Source organism: Bubalus bubalis, chromosome 6 (assembly GCF_019923935.1).
Source record: "Bubalus bubalis isolate 160015118507 breed Murrah chromosome 6, NDDB_SH_1, whole genome shotgun sequence".
NCBI lineage: Eukaryota > Metazoa > Chordata > Mammalia > Artiodactyla > Bovidae > Bubalus > Bubalus bubalis.
In genome coordinates this window covers 14177987-14191017 of record NC_059162.1, presented here as the reverse complement: position 1 = coordinate 14191017, position 13031 = coordinate 14177987, and the positions used below count along the sequence as shown (strand labels likewise).

Below are 13031 nucleotides of genomic sequence, written 5' to 3'. Positions count from 1 at the left end.
TACTGGAGTGGGTTGTCACTTCCTACTTCAGGGGATCTTCCCTAGCGCAGTGGTAAAGAATCTGCCTGCCAGTGCCAAAATCAACTATACTTCAATTAAAAACAACGACCCAGATAACTGAGGCCCAGGGAAACCAGGTAACTTTTCTGAAGTCACAACCAGCAAGTGGAAGAACCAGGATTTGAACCTCTCTTATCACTTGTGCTCACTTGGCCCCAATCACATCGTGATAACGTGAATTGCAAATAGGCAAACCAGTTAGGAGCTGCTGCTGAATAAACCAGGTGAGCAATGAGAAAGCAGGGTCTAGTGCAGTGGCGTGTGAAAGAGATTGTGATGGAATTTGGGAAGACACAGAACTGAGTGTGGAGGCTCAGGGAGGTGCGTGGGAGGAGGACCTAAGGGGCTTGGAAGATCCAAGAGACCGGGCAGACGTGGCAGACGGGGCAGAGTGAGAGATTTCAAGGCAGAGATAGGCTTGTCTCAGACACAGAGAGACATGGGCAAGAGCAAGGCCATCCTGTGGGCGGTGATGAATCATCTGGAGCCACGTGGGAGGCCAAGGCCAGGCCTGGGGTCGCCCACACATTGCGGTTGGAGGAGAGAGAAGGAACAATCGGAGGAGGAGGAGGGAGCTACGTCACCATCACAGGAGAAGGTGGGAGTCAGTTGCTCAGCACCTGCTGAGAGTCAGAGGATGAGGCCTTAGTAACTTTGGAAGCCAGAACTGGGGACAAAGGAGGCTGGAGGAGGGGGAGTGAAGGTGATGGTCATGGATTCCGCAGCAAAGGAAGGGCTGGTGTGAGGAGGGTGAAGGCCAGGTGGTTCCCTCCCCCTGTGAACCTTGCACCAGTGCTGCTGAAACATCAGACTCGCTCACACTGCCTCTCAGAGGCAAAGTTGGACTCAGGTGACTTACCCAGCCCCTTCCCAATGAGCCAGAGATAGGTTTTGTTTCCTAAAACATTTTAATAAAATTAACCAATAAATATTCTACACCGTATGGGCTACAGGGACAAAGAGTGGAAGACAGAGGGCCCGTCTTTCCTACTTACGCCCTCGGGTCCCCTTGCAGAAAAGGAGAGAGATGGTGCTATGGGCTGGTTTGGGGCTAGGACCGGGGTGGGGGTGGGGGGAGTGATCCTGGAATCGGTGATCTGGGCTCCATCCATCGTGTTGATATATGGGGAGGAGAGGAGGGGTCAATAAAAGGAGAGCCCCTGCAGAAGGCAACCCAGAACCCCCAGAAGTGACTGGGGTGAGGGGAGAGCTAGCCTAGAGGAAGGGGTGGGGCAGGAGGCAGGGAGCATGGGCCGGTGGCAGTTCTGGTGGCTCTAGGGCCGCAGCCACTTACTCCCGGACGTAGACTCTGGTGCACACGATGTCATCCGCTGTCATGGTCTGAAGGGAGAGAAGTCATTGTTAGCCTGGGAGGCCCCTGGTTCCTGTGCTTGGGAGCAGGAGGGTTGCTTGGAAGTACTCTGCTTGGCCTCCAGGTCCAAACCTACTTGTTGGCTCAGGACGGTTCACAAAATGCCCGGGCATCATGTGATGGAGGACAATAGAGGCCCAGGATCCATTCTACGTCTCCCTCCCCAAACCAGGAAGATCCCACCCAGAGAACTGCTGGGGCCTTTCAGAGCAAGTCTTTTGCTCCATTTGGAAAGGACACCCTTTTGCATTTGCACAAGGGTACTGCCTGGGACACAGACAGCCTAGTTCTGCCCCAGCAGCTCCATCAGGAGACAGAGAGACCAGCCACCGTTGTTCTTAAATTTCCTGTACTGTGGAATGTCCTGGAAAATCTCTGAAGGTAGCACTGGGCTTGCTCTGTCTGAGCTAGGAGAAAAGCAGGAAAAAGCCTTACCAGGATCAGCTCTCCATCATTGGTCAGTTCTCTGGTCCAGGAGGTCTTGGGACCCTCTCCCTTCAACAGCCTCTGCTCGCAGACCATTTTGTTCTCGCTCTCCCATTTCACCAGGCTCTGTACGAGAGGGTGGCCAGGTGAGTTGGGCCCACAGCCGGGACAAGGGGGCCCAACAGAGAGACAGAGGAAGTGCCACTTTTCTACCCACCAACACTACCTAGGGACTCTCCCTACTGGAACTGAAGGAAAGAATCGAGGGAAAGATTGGAAAATGTCATGGTAAGACACCAGGCAATGAATCCCATGACCCCGAGGGACCCCATCCTTGCACGCACCTTACAGGGTCTCCCATCCACAGTCTGCTCTTCAAACTCCTCTCCGATCTTGAAGTTGATCTCTGTGGTACGCACGGTGGTGGAGGTTTTGATGTAGAAAGTGTCCCCCTCCTGTTTGATCTCCACTGCTGGCTTGGATGCTGCAGCCACTGCGATCTTCCTCAGCATCACATTCACCCCTGTAGGGAGGGTAGAGGATGGACACTCCAGGCACCTGCCTCACACCCTCCCCAGGAGACGGCAGGAGCAAGCTGAACTGTGAGTCGACTGGGAAGAGAGGGAGGCTTCCTGCGTGTACAAAAAGCGCCTTGAAGGGAGGGCAGGTGGTACAGCCCTGATGGCTGGTGGGTTCAGGGAGGAGGGGCTGAGAGGCAGTGCCTCCCTTGGGATTTCTGCTTCTAGCTTCCACCTAGATGAGTCAGCAGCCCTGGACTGGGATTGCCAAGTCTCAGCTTTGCAGTCAGTTCTCCCCGGTCCCTTCATCCTGCTACAGCTCCCCTTGGCTCCATTCACCTCACTTTTGGTCCTTTGTCCACCTTGCTTGAGACCATCTGCTGGGGTGGGCTCATCAGAGTCACTGTGTCCACACCCCCACTCATGTGCAGGGCAGACTCTCCTCAGCCAGCCCTCACTACTCATGTCCTGAAGTAGCAGCCACTTCCCTCTTTGCCTACTCACCTCCCCTGTCTGGTGGCCTTGATTTGCTGAGTCTCTGTCCCTCCCAGAATGAGAAGGAACAGGGATTCTCAACAGGGGAGGGGGTGTGACAGCTGTGTCCCCCTACAGAATGGTCTGTAGCCTGGGGAAGCCACAGGCTGTGAAATAAGATCCATTAGGCCATGATTTCCACCTGGCTCACCCTCCCTTTCAGGCTGGGTGAGCCTGGGCTAATGGCTTAACCTCTCTGAATCTTAGATTTCTCAATTGTAAAATGGAAACAATAGCTTCCTCAAGAGCCTATCAAATGGGACAATGTGTATTTCGGCTGGAGCACACACAGTGCTGGGAACATCTGTAAGTTTTCAAATGGTAGCTACTCTTATTGTTGTTGTTTTTACTGATTAAAGGAGGGCAAAGAAAAAGCCAGAATTGGGGCTCAAAGTTCCATGCATCAGACTCCTGTTCACCTGCCCTCCTGGAAGACGTCTACGTCCCTCTCCCCTCAAGGGACAGAAAGGGACACTCCCCTCCCCTCCTGTGATGTACCCCGACTCCAGGATCACCCACCCTACTTCAGGGCCCAGGTCTTCTCATTCAGGTTCTGTGGGTTCAGAGTCCCTGTGACTGTCCCCCTGTCCTTTCCCAGACTAGACCCCTTCTCTCCTCTCCCTAGTTATTTAAAAGGAATGGGGTAGCCGGAGAGAGCAGCATCTCTAGTCGGGGCCCAGGTCCAAGCCCTGCACCGCTTCTCCTGGCCTGGCCTCCGGCCGTGAACTGGAGCAGAACCATTCCGGGAAACAATGGGTGAGGATGAGGGGCCAAACTGGGCTGGGCCAGGTGAGTGGCCTGAGATTCCCCTGATGTGGGCCAGACCCCCGGCTCTCCTCCAGACAGATCCCTAGAGAAACAAATCCCCTTTCCCCTTGGCACCAGCACAGACCCATTCTCCTGCAGGCAGAAGGGAGTAGGAGGAAGGCCTGTCCCTCAGGAGCCCAGGGGCCCATTTCTTGGTTGCTGATCTCTTGGGACCAGGGAGCAATGACTGAGGTTCCTAAGACAAATTGACCTGGTAAAAGAAACACATCCTGCTCCAACTCCTTGAACAAACAGACTGCTTCACTCTCTGGTGCTACCTGGGAAGTCCATCCTGCTATCTAACAATTAGCTTTCCCGTTACAGAAACAGGAGCAGCTAGCTATGTGCTGTGCATGTGTGCTAAGTCGCTTCAGTCGCGTCCAACTCTTTGTGACCCTATGGATCAAAACCCACAGGCTCCTCTGGCCACAAGATTCTCTAGGCAAGAACACTGGAGTGGGTTGCCATGCCCTCCTCCAGGGATCCTCCCAACCCAGGGATTGAACCCACATCTCTTACACCTCTTGCATTGGCAGTCGGGTTCTTTACCACTAGCGCCACCTGGGAAGCTATGTGCCATGACCATCATATTGGATGGGACGAAGAAGTAAAGTGAGTTAGACGTGAAAGTCGCTCAGTTGTGTCAGACTCTTTGTGACCCCATGGACTATACAGTCCATGGAATTCTCCAGGCCAGAATACTGGAGTGGGTAGCCTTTCCCTTCTCCAGGGGAATCTTCCCAACCCAGGGATTGAACTCAGATCTCCTGAATTGCAGGAGGATTCTTTACCAGCTGAGCCACAAGGGAAGCCCAAGAATACTGGAGTGGGTAGCCTATCCCTTCTCCAGAGGATCTTCTTGATCCAGGAATTGAACCGGGGTCTTCTGCATTGCAGGCAGATTTTTTATCAGCTGAGCCACAAGGGAAGGGACCGGTATCCTCCAAATACCTGAGCATCCCTCCCCAGGAGAGAGACCCTTGAATAGGGTAAAGAGGAGTGAGAAGGGACTGAGGTTTCTGCGGAAGCAAGGCTAGGTTCAGAGGGGACACCCCTCCTGTGGCCTCTGGTGCCTGTGGCGCTGGGGCCAGGCTCAGCTGACCTTGGCTGATTCAGGACTGTGTTTGTCTAACGAGTCTGTTTTCAATCTGTCCCCTCAGCAAGCCCCGGGGAGGGCACGTGGCTCTGAGAGACCCCACAGGGAGGACAAACAGACTGAAGACAGACAGACAACAGGGTTGGGCTTGGGATCTAATCCTCCAGCCGGGGCCTGGGGGTGCTCCAGGCCACTGCTTCATTCACTAGGGAGAGGGGCCATCATCCAGAAACGATGGGGGAGGAATGGCATCCAGGCTTTCCGAAGGGAAAACTTTTCTCCTTTCATTTCAACAAGTGTAGAGCAAAAACGGCCGACAGGACTCGGAGAAATACTGCGGTCTGATTGCAAGAAGAACTAACAGTGAAGAAGAGTGTGGAAATCCTCACTTTCCTCGCAGCATTCCAGACCTTTCCTCATTCCTAACTCATTTCTACAGCTCCCTGCCCCACACAGGGTGCCCTCTGCCCAGTCCAGCCAGAGTCTGTTCAGGCCAGAAATGGAGGGCTCCAGGGTTTCCAGGTGGCTTCCGAGTTGCTGAATTCTTGACTAATCTCCATCTCTCTTCAAAACCCTCTCCCCAGCCTGTCCAGGCTTTCTCTACCCATGCCCCCCACTCCCCCGCCCCACCCCGGCCCCTCAGACACCGGAGGGCACACAGGAGTTGGGACGGGCAGTCTGGGTAGGTTCAACTTCTTCCACCTTTAACCAGCTGGGCTGCAGCCCGGGCTCTCCAGGGAGGGAGGGATGGAGAGGAGAACTTGGATTTTCCGAAAAGGAGGGGGTGGCTGGGGTTTCACACGAAGCCATTTGTTGAAATCTAAGAAAGTGATAATTATCCAGAGCGATTTTAGGACTCTAGTTGCTCGCTGTAGGAAAATATTTGTCTCACAGATGGAGGGTGGGGGGAGCACAGTGGAAAAGTTCTGAAAGGGGAAGAAAAGGGAATCTGGGGGCCCTGCTGTGACGGATCACCTAGTGGGCGGAACCCGAGGCAAAGAGGTAAGGAATCTGCCCCTGGAGATTGGGTTACCTGCAGGGGGCAAAGGGGAAGGAGGCAGGAATGCCTCCGGGGGGTTCGGCTGGGTAGAGACCCAGGCACTCAGCCTGGACGCAGTGTGTACAGCTTCTGAACAGCGGAGAACCCCCTTGCCCCACCCCAAGAGATACCGACCTCGTGCTTCTGGTTTCTACTTGATTCAGAGGCTGAGTCACCGCAGCAGCTGGCTCCGGTGGGCGCCCCGCCGGAGAAAGAAGGATTTAGGTATTCCGGCCCAGCGCCCCAGGACCCAGGCGTCTGGCCCCTATTCTTGGGGATGTAGGCGCCCAGCTTCCCACGCCTTGGTTCCAGCTTCCCTTTCTTTCTCATACCCACCTCCGATGCCTCGGCACCCGCTCTTCTCTCCCCGGCGATCAAAAATCTCCTTACCCAGCACTTTGAGCAAATCCTCGAAGTTCTCCGATCGGATGATTTTCCAGTTACCAGAGAAGTTGGGCATGGTGGCGGCGCTAGTGGCGGGCCCCTTAGATCTTTCCACTGGAGCACTGGACGCTGAGTCTTTTACTCAAAAGAGATGTCTCCGCCGCCTTGCGGGACTCGAAACCGGGAACGTCCGAGGACAACCCAAAAGCCGGCCTGGGCTCCTGCGCGGACAGCTTTTATACCCTTCGCGGACCCGCCCTTGCCCAAGAACGAGGTGGCCCCGCCTTCCGTCCCGCCCCCCTCCCCACCTGTGGGGGCCTGGAGCCCGGTCCCTTCATTACCGTCCCACCCCCACCCCAACTACGGCCTCTGGATCTAGACCCATGGGCGGGTCCAAAATTCGCCGAGGGGGCCGGAGATTGCTGGCTCCCGCGCCAGTGGGTGGATGAGGAGGCGGACGGGGGGGCGAGCCCTAGGATTGGGTTCTCAACCGAGAAGAGAGGGCGCCGGGTCCGGGGCACAGAGGCTGGGGTCTCACATCTGCAGTCCGAGGCGCAGGGTCTCATCTCGCCTGTTACCCATCCCTCCCCAACCTGACACTGTGCACTCTGCTCCTCGGCGCCGGACACCCGGCGACACCACCAGATGGTGAACCACTCCTCGCGAGTCGGAGCTGGGGCGGCCGAGCTCCTCTCCGCTGAAGCTGGAGCTGGATTCAGGGTGACCGCTCCGAACTCGAGAGAGGCTGGGGAGTCCTGGGGTTCAGGGACCAGGCACCTAAGTGAGGCAACGGCACCCCCTGCTGGAACAACTCGAAGACGCTGGGAGGGGGTTCACCCCCGCCCCCCGCCCGAGACTCCCCACCCGGGTTTCGGGCTCCAGTAGTGCCTGATGGGCTGAAAGTTGGAGTAGGGAGACTCATTCCTCTTAAAGAATTAGGCGGGCGTCGAAGGGTTAAACAGGAGCCATGAGCGCGAGCCTGCGGAGGGCAGAGGTCACAGCCAATCACTTGACACGAGCTCTTTATTAAGGCGCTTTCTCTGTCGCTCTGCTCCCCAGACCCCCGAGGGGGTCGCAGTATGTGGCAGGGAGGAAAGGCGGAGACAGAAGCGCTGAGCCCCCGGCGCGCCGAGCTGCCATCTCCGGGTGGGGGTGGGGGCGGGGGAGCGGGGGCTGGGTGCCCCGGGAAGGGGAGGAGCAGGGTCTCAGGTGTCACCATTCTAAGCCGTAAAACGGCGGAAGGAGCGGCCGCCCCTCGGCGAGCGGCTTTGAAGTGGGAGATCAAAGGCGAGGGGTAGGGCACGGCTCCACGCGGAGACCCACGTGGGAGTGGGCGAGACCCTGAGGGAGAGGGCCGGGAGACCAACAGAAATGGAAGTCTGGCAGGGAGCTTCGGAGACAGGCCAGGAGGCCGTAGACCGCCGACCGCAGAGGAGCGGGGTCGGGCGTGGGGAATACGGTACTCCTGAGCGAGCGGAACCCGGGGGGCCTGTTCCGCGTTGAGGGACGCTGCGGCCCCGCTGCCCTCGGCGGATCGGTGCACGTGGTCCGGATGCCCTTAACGCACCCCCAGCCCCTCCACCCTCCCGGAGCTCTCCTTCCAGCTTCTTCCGAGGCGGGGAGAAAAATCCCCACATCTGGTCCCAGCCCTGGCCCCACCCTGCCAGCGTGGCCAAGGGTGGAGCAGAGGACCAGCTCTGCGAGATTCTGGGCCTTTAGAGCCCTGGAACAGTCTAGGAGGTTAGGGGCCTTAGTTGGGGAGGACCCCCGTGGAGGAGAGCCAACGGAAAGGGGCTGGAGGATTTACCAAAGACTGGAGAACACACTGGAGGTCCAGCCTCTGTGCTGTAAAGAGGAAAACCTCTGAATAATGGGTGTGTAGGGGAAGATAATGCAACTAGGGTGACTCTGGCACAGGAAGGATGGAGATTAGACTGTAGAAAGGGCTTTTGACGCCCCCCCACCCCCCTCAAAAACTAATAAAATGTCAATTCTGAAAACGGAGCTGGAGGGTTCAGCCTGGTTTTAGGGTTCCAGGTTTTGTGTAGGGGACTTTAATTGCGGGGAGCGGGGTGGGGGTTGGCCTGGTCTTCTGCAAGTGAGGGGGCAGCGGGTTGAAGGGCTCTGGGAAGATGGATAGACAAAAGCAGAGACGGTGGAGGGAAGGGGTGGTCCCTGGTGGGTGCTTAGGGCTTGGGGTTGAGGCACTGCTCCTCCCCCATCATTCGGCTGCAGCTTCGCTGTAGGTAAAAGGAGGGGGATTAGGTTTTGACAGTGAAATCAGGCTCCCAGCCAAGGGAATGTGGAGACGCTGGGGGAAGGAACAGGGCAGAAACCAGACTCCTGCTGCCTCTCCTGCCCCCTCACTGCCCCCTGCCTCTTACATCCAGGTCGCCTGTCCCTCTCCGCTCCAGCCTTCTTGAGCCTCCAGCCAGAAGAGTCCAGTCTCCTCCTCAGTAGGCATCTCTCCTACTGCAAAAAAGAAGGGCCAGGGCTGACCCTCTCCTCCGAAAGCTTGTGACTAAGGATGTAGAAACCTCACCCAAAAGATGGTCACCAGGATGAAGGGGGCCTGGATCTACAGGAGCACAGAGGAGGGATGTGGTCTGGCTGAGGGAACTAGAGGGGCTGGAGGTGGGGGCTCCCTGGGGTGGAGGCAGGCCAGCCTGGGCCCACTCCCCTCCCTCCACTTCCTCACTCCCCCCACCCCACCCCCACCCCCCACTGGCCAGGCAGCCAGAATTACCAAAGAGACAGAAGTAAGACAAAGGGAAGTTGGGCTGGGAAGAGAATTTTTTCCAGATGTGAGTGTTTGTGGTTTGGCAGCTCTGGGCCTGAGCTCCAGCCCCTGCACCCCAACCCTGGCTGAGAGAGTTTGGGCAGAGGGTCCAGAGCATGGCGCTGAACAGCCAGGCTGGACGTTTCAGCCTCCAGCAGCCCTGTTACCGTAGGAGCATGGAGGCACATGTGTAAGGGGTACTTAGGAAAAAATGCAGGGGAAGGGGGTTGGGGGACATGAGGCTGGGGAGTAGTGGGTGAGAGGGCTGGGGGATGGGGAAAGGGGGCTAACAGAGGAGGCTGGGGGAACCTAGGGGCAAGGGGCAGTGGCTAGAGCCCTGGAACCAGGTGATGGGGAGGAGCTTAACCAGCATCAGTCACTCAGTCACAAACAACTGGCTTTAATTTCCCGCCGGGATCCATAAGGAGAAGGAATTTCCTAGTGTCGCTGGCCTTTTAATTATTACCAAATCTGCTGCAAATCTGCCTGGGGCAATGTGTTCCCCTTTCTAGGAGCCTGGGTCATACCTCTTTTGGGGCTCCCCCAGGAATTTGGAGACTCAAGTTGGGGGGGGGTGCCAGATTGGTGAGAGGTGGGGGAGCAGAGGCAGGATCGGGGTGAGGAAGAAACAGACAAGCTAGAGTTAGGAAAGAAACATTCTGGAGCTTTGTTCCCATTGTAGTGTGGCTATGTGGAAAGTGGCTGGTTTTGCAGAAGCAATGCAGATGGGCAGGCTCCTGAATGGTTGCAAGAGTATGGGTGTGAGTGGATGTAGATGTATGCACAACTGAGGAGTCTGGGGGCTTGGGAAGAGGAGGCTGCCCCACCTCTCTCCACCATTCCCTTGAGGCTGAGTTGGGGAGGAGTGATGGCAAGAGCTGGAGTGTTGTGAACCCCTCACCCTCACCCCCAACGGGGACCGGGAGATTCCCAGCCAAATGCAGCACTTGTAGAAGGGCCTCACCCTGCACAGTGTTATTGCATCTGCTGGATCAGAGAGTTTGTTGGCAGAGAGTCATGTAGAAATTAAACCCAGGTGGGGCTGGACACCTGGGTCTCTGCCGTACAGGGTAGGGGCCACGAAGGAAGCAGGAATTCTATAGAGGGTGGGAAGTGGGAGAGTAGAAGAGAGGAGCTGGGCCTTCTCTTGGGCAGGACAGCTGTATCTCCTGGCCTCCCTGAGCCCTCAGGATTCCATGCAGCACCGAGCATAGACTTAAGCATCCTGCCTCCAGGTCTGCTCTAATCCTCAACATTGAAGGAAATGTTCTGTTCTTGTGTCTCCCTGGGCTTAAGGACCCAGGCTTTTTCAAATCTGTTAAGACCCGGCTCTGATCCTCCCCAAATGAAATTGCCATTGCAACAGGATAGATGCAAGACCAAAAAAAGAGCTTCCAGCAAGCTAAAGTGCAAGCTGGGAGTCAGAGAGTAGAACAGAGATGTTCATTCCCAGGAACATCTGGGCACAGGAGAGAGATCCTGGGAACTAGGGAAGGTGTGGTCAGAGAATCTGAGTGATGGGGGAAGGGGCAGCCAGACTCAAAGGAAGGGTATGACAACGGCCTGGCCTCCGGAGCCAGCCCTGGGGCCCTGGCAAAGGGGGAGGCAGGTGGGGTCAGAAGCATAGAATGCGAGGAGGGGGCTGCCTGTGACAGGAGGGATCACAGTTAGACCAGGGGAATCTGCAGGCACCCGGGCAGCCAGGCGGCTCCTCTGTTGTTTTTGGCTCTGCTACCTGGTTCCCAGCTCCATCTGCCAACGCTCTCCTCAGGGCTGGGCTGGGTGCACTGAGCCGGGCAGGCTGAGCAGTGGATGGGGGAAGGAGGAGCTGGGGGTGCACTGGCGGAAGACGTGTCCGGAGATCGAATCTCTGTCCCCTGAGAGAGGCCCCTGGCTCTGTTCGCCTCTTCAGGGGCAGGCGCAGAGGTGTGGGCAGTCATTGAAGAGCCTGGAGAACCCCTGCACAAGGCCTGGGCTCTTTGTTCTTCTGCTCCTCTACCCTGCCTCCACCACCCAGACTGCTTCTTGCCAGTCTGCCGTGGTAGCTCAATCCCTTCCCCCATGTAGGCCCTGCTCTGTTTTCTCGCCTGCTGCTAAGTCACTCCAGTCGTGTCCAACTCTGTGCGACCCTGTAGACGGAAGCCCACCAGGCTCCCCCATCCCTGGGATTCTCCAGGCAAGAATACTGGAGTGGGTTGCCATTTCCTTTCACTTTCTCTCCTACTGCAGTGAAAAACACCAAATTTGACCCCCCTTCCTCTAGAGCCTCCTTGCTTCTCAAGAGAACCTCCAGGCTGAGGCGGGGATTCAGTGTGGCGCGGATCTGAACCCCCATGGCCCTGGGCCTGACTCTGGCCAGCCGTGGCCCCTTCCCCCTTCCGGAAGGAATCCCCCCAGGGCAACACTGCTGGATGAAGAAGCCAGTCAGCCCTGTGACCTGCTGTAAAACTCCTCCTGGCTTTTATGATGCAGTGACTAGGGCCAGACCCCTTTGCCATTTCCACTCTTGGCACTGGCCCCTTAACCCCTGGCAGCCCGAGGCAGGAGGGAGAAGGCTGTAGCTATGATAAGCTTGGCAGAGTGGACCTTGGGTTTGCATGGTACCTGGGGACAGTGAAAAGATGAACAGACCCGGGAAAAGATGAACAGCCTGCGGTCCAGCCCAAGACATTTTCTGGGGAGCTCAAGCCCCCTCCCAGATATCTCTTCTCCCACTCTCTGGGGATGAGAAATGCAAGAAGAGCCAGGGCTCCACAGAACCCCTCTGACCATTGAGACAATCTGGAGTTTTTGGAGGAAGAAAGAAGTCACAGGGCTGCAGGCTGATTTGGGGCTACATTCCTCCTCTGGCCTGAACTGCGGAAGGTGGGCACTGGGCCAGATAATCAGACTCTGAGACTGAAGAGGAAAGAAGTAGGGGGTGGTGGGAGAGAAGGGTGAGATCCCAGAGAAGAGACTGAGGGGGCCCTAGGCCTATGCTTTAAGGTTCTGTATGGAGATAGAAAGGGGGTATTGGACCCACTGTCCCTGGGGCGCAGGGTAAGTGGGACTGATAGATCAGATTCAGGAACGTCAGCCAGCTCGGGGGGAACACCTCTTCAAAGCTCCTTAGCACTCCCATTTCCCTCCTTTTCTAACCCCCAACATGCAGCTGCTGTCTCCAGATAAGATCTGGTAGTTTGGCGCCCAGCTGGGCTCCTATGGAAGCCGGCTGTGCTAATGGCTCCAGGGAGGAGGCTGGGACCCCAGGAGCTGGGTGATAAGGACCAGCTTCCCCAACCCCAGGGCCCTTCTTGCTGCAGACCAGGCCCAGGACACTGGGCCAGACTCCCCAGAGACAGAATCAGAGCTGCAGGGGGATTTGAGCAGAGTAAGGGTGGGGTCCAGGAGCCCAGATTCCTGGTCCCTGCCCCCATCCTCCCATCTTGAGCAGGGAGGGAATTAAGAAAGGATGCAAGAGTTCAGAGTCTGGCCCCTTCACCAGGCTAGGGCCTTGTCCTTCCAGTGACCCCACCAACTTACCCCTCCTTATAGTAGGGCTGGAGACATGGGCGGGTAGGGGAGGCCCCAGACTGACCTGGCCCTAATGGCTTTCCCTGGGCAGCATGAACAAAATGGGAAAAAGATGTGTGAGGTGGGAAGCTCTGATTTCCTTTCCCCTGCGGGCGCCAGCTCTGGAAAATGTTAGCTGTCAAAGAGAGACTGTATAGTCCCCCTGCCTCCCTCAACCCAGTACCCCTTCACCCCTCCCCATCCACTAGCACCCCCCTTCCACTGCCTGCCCAGATTCCCAGGGGGCACCGGGCTGGCTAGTGCCTGTGAATTTCAGTTCACTAGGCTGAGGACGCACACTGGACGAAGCCCCCATCTCTCCCTGCCTGCGTCTTCTCCACCAACCTGGGAAAGACATTCAGACGGGAGCTTTGGCACTTGGAGAGCCTCAGGAACATGTCCCTGGGGGGTCAAAAGAGCCAGCAGATCCTGGATTTCACAATTGCCAACCTCCTCGCCACGGT

General features: G+C 56.9%; 1 protein-coding gene across 1 annotated transcript; it reads right to left on the bottom strand.

Moving 5' to 3' along the window:
* Positions 1–949: 949 nt before the first annotated feature.
* CRABP2 (cellular retinoic acid binding protein 2) lies at positions 950–6460 on the bottom strand. The gene is made up of 4 exons (XM_006051960.4): positions 6243–6460; positions 2203–2381; positions 1868–1984; positions 950–1401 (listed from the first exon to the last, which is right to left on the bottom strand). The coding sequence occupies exons 1-4, from the start codon at positions 6310–6312 to the stop codon at positions 1351–1353; spliced, it is 417 nt and encodes a 138-aa protein (XP_006052022.1). The 5' UTR covers positions 6313–6460; the 3' UTR covers positions 950–1350.
* Positions 6461–13031: the final 6571 nt, after the last annotated feature.

Excerpts from the sequence above, each read along its gene's own strand:
- CRABP2 (XM_006051960.4), bottom strand. The coding sequence starts at position 6,312 with ATGCCCAACTTCTCTGGTAACTGGAAAATCATCCGATCGGAGAACTTC. Across the intron at positions 1,985-2,202 it reads TGGATGGGAGACCCTGTAAG|AGCCTGGTGAAATGGGAGAG; the intron begins GTGCGTGCAAGG and ends CCTCTCGTACAG. Across the intron at positions 1,402-1,867 it reads ATGATGGAGAGCTGATCCTG|ACCATGACAGCGGATGACAT; the intron begins GTAAGGCTTTTT and ends CTCTCCCTTCAG.